This window comes from Pan troglodytes, chromosome 3 (assembly GCF_028858775.2).
Source record: "Pan troglodytes isolate AG18354 chromosome 3, NHGRI_mPanTro3-v2.0_pri, whole genome shotgun sequence".
NCBI lineage: Eukaryota > Metazoa > Chordata > Mammalia > Primates > Hominidae > Pan > Pan troglodytes.
Window position 1 is genome coordinate 149,322,291 of NC_072401.2, and position 8,732 is coordinate 149,331,022.

At 38.5% G+C, this 8,732-nt stretch overlaps 1 protein-coding gene and 1 long non-coding RNA gene across 4 annotated transcripts in view; one reads left to right on the forward strand and one right to left on the reverse strand.

Moving 5' to 3' along the window:
* LOC107974436 (uncharacterized) overlaps positions 1–605 on the reverse strand; it is a 47,482-nt gene extending 46,877 nt beyond the window's left edge. Inside the window, exon 1 of the long non-coding RNA XR_002943641.3 lies at positions 437–605. This is a non-coding gene — a long non-coding RNA (uncharacterized LOC107974436). The remainder of the gene's footprint in view (positions 1–436) is intronic.
* Positions 1–5,730, forward strand: part of EDNRA (endothelin receptor type A) — a 65,019-nt gene extending 59,289 nt beyond the window's left edge. For 2 of the 3 annotated variants that reach the window (XR_010156349.1, XM_001149597.7), the window contains exons 6-8: positions 601–734; positions 1,161–1,269; positions 3,261–5,730. Coding sequence is in view for 1 of the 3 variants with exons in the window: in XM_001149597.7 (XP_001149597.1) it covers positions 601–734; positions 1,161–1,269; positions 3,261–3,401 (384 nt within the window). In the remaining 2 variants the exon portion in view is untranslated. The remainder of the gene's footprint in view (positions 1–600; positions 735–1,160; positions 1,270–3,260) is intronic. The other variant, XR_002943640.3, reaches the window with a different exon arrangement.
* The last annotated feature ends 3,002 nt before the right edge of the window (positions 5,731–8,732 follow it).

Genomic DNA, 8,732 nt, shown 5'->3' on the forward strand with positions numbered 1-8,732 from the left:
CAAAAAATCCCAATAATAGCTATGTTCAAGATCAGGAAAAGGAAAAAACATAGTGCTATGACTTTTCCTTTTCTACTCCCCACTCCTATTTTGTTTTCTCCAGGTCTTTGTTGATTTGTCCATGCAATATCATGTGATGTTCAGTCTCCTTGCCTTCCATGCCATCATTAATGCTAATTAGTTACCTGTTACTAAGAGTCATTAGCTAACCCTTTCCCCCATGCAGTCACACTCCACCCCTCTACACACACACACAGGCAGACTCAGCCACCTACACACACACAGCTGCAGACTCAGCTGGCTCGCCTCCAGCCAGTTTCCACCTCTCTCCTGGCATATAACCTCTGTCCTGGCCCTAATAACCAACCTGAGGCCCCCATCCTTCCTGGAAGCTGCCCAGAAGCATCATTAGCAATTCCTTGGTTAGAACACTGACCTTAGAATCTTGAAGAGGTAGAGGCAATGTAAGCCAGGCTGTTCTCCTGGCTCTTCTTTGAATTATTCTTTCTCTAGTGTCTGCTACTTCTTGGTACTGTAGTTCTTGCATCTAGTATAAAAACACTAAATTTGTTGTCCTATTTTTTTCTCACTTTCCTTTAGCGTCGAGAAGTGGCAAAAACAGTTTTCTGCTTGGTTGTAATTTTTGCTCTTTGCTGGTTCCCTCTTCATTTAAGCCGTATATTGAAGAAAACTGTGTATAATGAGATGGACAAGAACCGATGTGAATTACTTAGGTATGATCCTGTGTACTCGCTAGAAAATTGGAGTTTCTCAGATTTTCATATTTATAATACTTTTACAAAACCAGCTACTCTACATGCCCGTTAGCCCTGAAAATTAAAACTGCAAAGTTGATTTTTTTCTTTAGCTGACATAGCCTATAACTGATCCCAAAATGTGTGCAAGCCACATCTGTTATCTTGCCCCTCCCCTCCTGAGGCTGTGCATAAGGGTTTGAGCTAACCAACTAGTGATGTATCTGTAACTGTCCTGCAAAACTGAAACTGCCATTTAAACAAGCACTTTTTACAAAATTCTAACTGCCACCCATAAGAAATGGCTTCTGGGCAAGAAAAATGTTTATTCTAGGAAGAAATGCTAGTGAGCAGATTTTAAAACAATATATTCTAATTATTCTACACCATTTTCTTTTGCTCTAGTTTCTTACTGCTCATGGATTACATCGGTATTAACTTGGCAACCATGAATTCATGTATAAACCCCATAGCTCTGTATTTTGTGAGCAAGAAATTTAAAAATTGTTTCCAGGTAAGATGATTTTTCAAGTATTTTTTAAAGACAACAAAATGAGTATATTAAACAGTCAACAGACACAGCCAATTCCAGTTGTAATATTACTTTGATCAGCTATACTACTTTTTAGCAGTGAAGTGAAAATCATGTTTTATTACCCAGAAAGAGAGTCAGATTGTCGGCATAACAGAAAAGCAGTTCCTATTTAGACAACCACATACAAAGAGGTTAAAATCAAAAGGACTAAATCACATGCCAGTTTAGAACCCTCCTTTAGAGAGAAATGTTTCAATGTATGCTCCAGGCCACAGAGAGTACATAAGACCTATTCATACCTTACGTTGTCTTAGACTTGAACCAAAGTCTTGACAAAATATAAGCTCTATTGTTAAGAAAGCTCTCACTGATCGAGACCATCCTGGCCAACGTGGTGAAACCCTGTCTCTACTAAAAATACAAAAATTAGCTGGGCATGGTGGCGGGCACCTGCAGTCCCAGCTACTCAGAGAATGGCATGAACCCAAGAGGTGGAGCTTGCAGTGAGCCGAGATAGCGCCACTGCACTCCAGCCTGGGCGACAGAGCCAGACTCAGTCTCAAAAAAAAAAAAAAAAAAAAAGAAAGGTCTCACTAAATGCTATTTAATTGTGTACTTAGTAATAGAATCTTCAAGGAAAGTAAATGCTTATTGCTGTGGGAATCTGAACAAATATAATTTTATTCAAAATCAGTTTCCTTCTGCTTTCAAACCTCCAGCCAGCTCAGCCACCCATGTCCTTCAGAAGCTCTAAGCCTGTCTTATTGATGTGTAATTTTCTGGTTCCTGAAATCATTTTAGCATAGGCTTAATCCTCACTGGATTTTGTTATCTTGGACCAGGCTGTTTAACTTTAGCTTATGGTACATATGAGGCAGAGTGCGGTAGAGGTCAAGAATGCAGGCTCTGGAAGCAAAGAGCCTCGATGGACATTACAGCCCTGCGCTTGCTAACTATCTACCCCAGGTCTGGTTAATGCCTCTCTTGCTTTTTCAGTTTCCTCACCTATAAAATTGGATGATCACAGTATCTCTCTCATAAGGAGGGTAATATATGTAAAATGCTTGAAATAATAAGTGCTCAATATGAGTTGATTACTATTAGGGACAGAGTAGAGAGGAAAAACACAGTAACGACCTGCATGGAACTTACAGTCTAAACAGAGGCAGACATATATTAACCAAGGAATCACACAAACAGATGAAACTCGGTATGGAAGTTTGGGGCCGTATTTCTGAGGTCTTCTTGGAAATGTTTGCCAGTCACAAAACACTCGGCCCAAAATGGATTGACTAACATGCAGGTTAAAATTAGTACATTATATAAGCTGAAATTAATTATTACTTACTCATTAATTTACATATTCATTGGGGGAGGGAAAATCAAGGTAAAAATTATCAGAAATTAACCTCACTTTTTGATGAATCTTCCTAAAAAGGCAGTATATCCAAGAGAAAGAGTCCAAATCTAGAGAGTCCTGGGTTCTAATTCCAGTTCTAACTCTCATTATCCTCTCTGGACCTCACTGTCTTCATTCATAAAATGGGGGAATAGCATAAAATGGGAGAACATCCAAGGCTGTTGTGAGGATCTGATAAGGTACCTGGTGTGGAGAGCCACACAGGTGGTGCACACTGAAGAAATGCTAGGACGCCCCCACCAGCCCAGCCCTACCCATGCCTGCCCCAAGCTGTGGAGAGCCCTTCCTCTCACCTATAGTGCCTTCCCTTTCTCTTGCACTTGGTAATAAAATTAAAAAGAGAAACAAGGGTTCTATTTCTCTGCACTGGAATGGACGGTGTAACTCCTGCCTGGTGATAACAGGCTCTCCACTCTAGGTTACTGTCAAGGTTCACTTCCCTCGAATGCGAATGGACATTTGCCCCTCATTAGCATGGCCCAGGGCCGCTGTGTTTGGCCGGGAATGGGCTGGTAGGCTCGCCTTACTTCAAGTCTGTTCCTTCCCCCAGTCATGCCTCTGCTGCTGCTGTTACCAGTCCAAAAGTCTGATGACCTCGGTCCCCATGAACGGAACAAGCATCCAGTGGAAGAACCACGATCAAAACAACCACAACACAGACCGGAGCAGCCATAAGGACAGCATGAACTGACCACCCTTAGAAGCACTCCTCGGTACTCCCATAATCCTCTCAGAGAAAAAATCACAAGGCAACTGTGACTCCGGGAATCTCTTCTCTGATCCTTCTTCCTTAACTCACTCCCACACCCAAGAAGAAATGCTTTCCAAAACCGCAAGGGTAGACTGGTTTATCCACCCACAACATCTACGAATCGTACTTCTTTAATTGATCTAATTTACATATTCTGTGTGTTGTATTCAGCACTAAAAAATGGTGGGAGCTGGGGGAGAATGAAGACTGTTAAATGAAACCAGAAGGATATTTACTACTTTTGCATGAAAATAGAGCTTTCAAGTACATGGCTAGCTTTTATGGCAGTTCTGGTGAATGTTCAATGGGAACTGGTCACCATGAAACTTTAGAGATTATGACAAGATTTTCTACTTTTTTTAAGTGATTTTTTTGTCCTTCAGCCAAACACAATATGGGCTCAAGTCACTTTTATTTGAAATGTCATTTGGTGCCAGTATTTTTTAACTGCATAATAGCCTAACATGATTATTTGAACTTATTTACACATAGTTTGAAAAAAAAAAAGACAAAAATAGTATTCAGGTGAGCAATTAGATTAGTATTTTCCACGTCACTGTTTATTTTTTTAAAACACAAATTCTAAAGCTACAACAAATACTACAGGCCCTTAAAGCACAGTCTGATGACACATTTGGCAGTTTAATAGATGTTACTCAAAGAATTTTTTTAAAACTGTATTTTATTTTTTAAATGGTGTTTTATTACAAGGGACCTTGAACATGTTTTGTATGTTAAATTCAAAAGTAATGCTTCAATCAGATAGTTCTTTTTCACAAGTTCAATCTGTTTTTCATGTAAATTTTGTATGAAAAATCAATGTCAAGTACCAAAATGTTAATGTATGTGTCATTTAACTCTGCCTGAGACTTTCAGTGCACTGTATATAGAAGTCTAAAGCACACCTAAGAGAAAAAGATCGAATTTTTCAGATGATTTGGAAATTTTCATTCAGGTATTTGTAATAGTGACATATATATGTATATACATATCACCTCCTATTCTCTTAATTTTTCTTAAAATGTTAACTGGCAGTAAGTCTTTTTTGATCATTCCCTTTTCCATATAGGAAACATAATTTTGAAGTGGCCAGATGAGTTTATCATGTCAGTGAAAAATAATTACCCACAAATGCCACCAGAACTTATGATTCTTCACTTCTTGGGGTTTTCAGTATGAACCTAACTCCCCACCCCAACATCTCCCTCCCACATTGTCACCATTTCAAAGGGCCCACAGTGACTTTTGCTGGGCATTTTCCCAGATGTTTACAGACTGTGAGTACAGCAGAAAATCTTTTACTAGTGTGTGTGTATATATATAAACAATTGTAAATTTCTTTTAGCCCATTTTTCTAGACTCTCTCTGTGGAATGTATTTGTGTGTGTGATATATGCATGTGTGTGATGGTATGTATGGATTTAATCTAATCTAATAATTGTGCCCCGCAGTTGTGCCAAAGTGCATAGTCTGAGTAAAATCTAGGTGATTGTTCATCATGACAACCTGCCTCAGTCCATTTTAACCTGTAACCTTCTGCATTCATAAATCTTGTAATCATGTTACCATTACAAATGGGATATAAGAGGCAGCGTGAAAGCAGATGAGCTGTGGACTAGCAATATAGGGTTTTGTTTGGTTGGTTGGTTTGATAAAGCAGTATTTGGGGTCGTATTGTTTCCTGTGCTGGAGCAAAAGTCATTACACTTTGAAGTATTATATTGTTCTTATCCTCAATTCAATGTGGTGATGAAATTGCCAGGTTGTCTGATGTTTCTTTCAGACTTCACCAGACAGATTGCTGATAATAAATTAGGTAAGATAATTTGTTGGGCCATATTTTAGGACAGGTAAAATAACATCAGGTTCCAGTTGCTTGAATTGCAAGGCTAAGAAGTACTGCCCTTTTGTGTGTTAGCAGTCAAATCTATTATTCCACTGGCACATCATATGCAGTGATATATGCCTATAATATAAGCCATAGGTTCACACCATTTTGTTTAGACAATTGTCTTTTTTTCAAGATGCTTTGTTTCTTTCATATGAAAAAAATGCATTTTATAAATTCAGAAAGTCATAGATTTCTGAAGGCTTCAATGTGCATTTTATTTATGGACTGGTAAGTAACTGTGGTTTACTAGTAGGAATATTTCCAATTTCTACCTTTACTACATCTTTTCAACAAGTAACTTTGTAGAAATGAGCCAGAAGCCAAGGCCCTGAGTTGGCAGTGGCCCATAAGTATAAAATAAAAGTTTACAGAAACCTTGCAAGTGTCTCCTCATTTTTACATAGTTTTCCATAGAAAATGTTTGTTACATAATGCCTGTTGCAAACCTCTCCTTAGTAATATCCTGGAAAGCAGTTTACTATCAAACAGGTACTTCCTACCTCTATTCTCAACCAACCTATTTTGTTGTACTGAGCATTTAACTCTGTCATTCATTCCTTCATTTACCTTTTCAGTAAGTTTAATTGGGCATCTACTATGCACCAGGCATTCTTCCAGATATTGGGGACATAGTAAACAAAACAGACAAAGTTCCTGATCCCACGGAGCTTGCATTCTAGGCAATAAACAATTACAGTCAATAAGCAATATGTCAGGTAGATACCTGGAGGAAAAGATTCATATATATCCAACTGTTTACTTGACATCCACAGTTGGATGGCTAGTACACCATAATATATGCGGAATGAAGCTCCTGATATTTTCCAGCTTACCCTGCCTAATATTCCTCTGCTCAGTTATAGACAGTCCAATTTTTTAGGAGTTGTTCAGGATAAAAACTTTGAAGTCATTGCTCATTCCTTTTCCTCACACCTTTTAGCCAACATCTCCATAAGTCCTGAGAGCCCTATCTTCAGAATATATCCAGAACCTGACCACTTCTCTGTCTCTGCCTCTACCTCCCTAGTCTGAGCACCATCTTCTCTTGCCAGGATAACCACAATAGGCTCCTGACATGCCTACTCATTTCCAGCCTTATAAACAGCTGTATTCCAGTTGGAGCCAGTCTCTCCTCTCCCATAAGTGATTAGGTTAGGCGAGGCTGACCAGCATCCTCTGGGAGTTTCTCAGTAAGAACTAAGTCAGATAGAGCTATTTTCCTACTAAAGCAGGGCTGGGAGGTTGTGAGCCTGGGCGTGGCTGGACGCTGTGGTTGAGCATTATGAAGAAAGTCAATCTAGAGTGTCATGAAGATGAAGAAGAGCATCAAAGTCCCCAGTTCTAGCTCTCCTTGATGCTTTCTCATGGCTTCAGTAAACAAACCAACACATTTACCTTTTCACCTACACTAGTTAAATCTGGTTTTCTGTTGCTTGCAATACGCACATTCTAAGACCATCTCATCTAAGTTATCTTGAGTTATCTTTTGTTGTCGTTAACTTAATAGACTTTATGTTTTTTAGAGCTGTTCTAGGTTTATAGAAAAATTGATCCAAAATTACAGAAAATTCCTACATGCCCTCCTTTCTCCCCCCTTCTCCACACAGTTTCCCCCTATTTTTTACACCTTGTATTAGTGTGGCACATTTGTTACAGTAAACGAACCAATATGGATGCAATATTATTAACTAAAGACTATAGTTTACATTAAGGTTCACTCTGTGCTCGACATTCTATGGCTTTGGACAAATGTATAATATCACATATCCACCATTACAGTATCATTCAGAAGAGCCCCACTGCCCTAAAAATCCCTGTGCTGCATCATTTCATCCATCCCTCCATCCCCTTCTTGATTTATCTGTTCACTCAACACAAATACTATGAACAACCATCATATTACATTGTGCTAATAGCTGGGAACAGGAAATCAGATGAATAAATAAATAAATGCAGTGACGAGCTTTGTGGTGACTCAACAGACGTCAGCATAGAGGCTGGTAAAGGCACAAAGGAAAGAGTAGTCAAAATTCTTTTAACTTCAGTTGGTGAGCATCAGCAGACAAGTATGAGGGCCTTTGCTTCCACAACTCTCATTTTACTTTGCATGAACATTATGTCACCTCTAGGAAAATGGCATAAGAATAAGCAATATAGTATTGTCTCTACATTGTGAGTTTTTATAAAGTCAGTAAATACATATTATTTTCCATTCAAAAGTAATTTAAAATTATCAAAATAATGAAACACAATTCCTAGATATAATTAGGAAATACCTGAGACAAATGTCAATCTTTGACTAATCTATTACCTCTATTGTTATTCTTAGGAGTATCACTAGTCCATGAGATAGCATGGAAAACCTTTTATGTGTAGAGTGAAGGGAAATGTACTGCCAGCCTTCCCAAACCACTGCAAGCTCATGATTCTGAGTCTTCTATTTCTTTATTTGTAAAATAATAGAGTACAGCCCTGTATTTATTGATTTTACTCCATACTTCAAAGCAAAGTTAAATCAGAGTGCAAGTTCACCATATGCAGTTGAATGTTTCTGAAATTCCAATGGGGTCTTCACAATTAAAACCCAGTGGTTTTTTGTTTTTTTTTTAATAATCCTACGTTTGAAGAAGTTTCTGCCATACTTTTCTCTAAATAGTAACAAAGACAAACCAAGGTCTATATTTGGTCAGCACTGACGTATTTTGACTTTTTTGTTTTTAAAACTGAAAGGGGACAGACTTGGGTTCCTAGAATCAGGAAAGAATCAAAGATTGAAAATAGCATTGTAACTGCAAAACTGGGCTTTCCCTATGAGGCATGCTAGAATAGTTCACTTTTGATTTGATGAAGCCAGAACTCATTGTATCTCCTACTTTCCCAAGCTTTTAGCATCAATATTATTCAGTAGATTCTACCAGCTGTATTTCTTTGGGGGTGGTAATAAATTAGGAACAGCAATGCCAACCCTAGTTAGAATCGGAAGAGTCATGGAATCTTCCTAGAGGAATATAGAGAATTCCACAAATTTTTCCCTTTTAGTCCTAAACCACAGGCCCTTTATCTAGTTTATCTAAATGGAACTGATCATCTTTTACTTGAATTTGATTCTATGAAGGTAGATACAACTGTATACTTGATGTTGTGTGATAGATTTGTCCCAGGTGGGAGTAATGACCCTGTGCGGTCTGCATACTACCACATTGTCAGCCAAATCACAGGCCCAAGGCACCTCCAGAGCACACAGAGCACAGCTCTGACTCACTGCATTTTTTTCTTTTTTTTTTTTTTTTGCAGGGTGGGTGGTTTGTTTTGTTCTGTTTTGAGACAGGATCTCACTCTATTGCACAGGTTGGAGTGGAGTGGTGCAACCTCGGTTCACT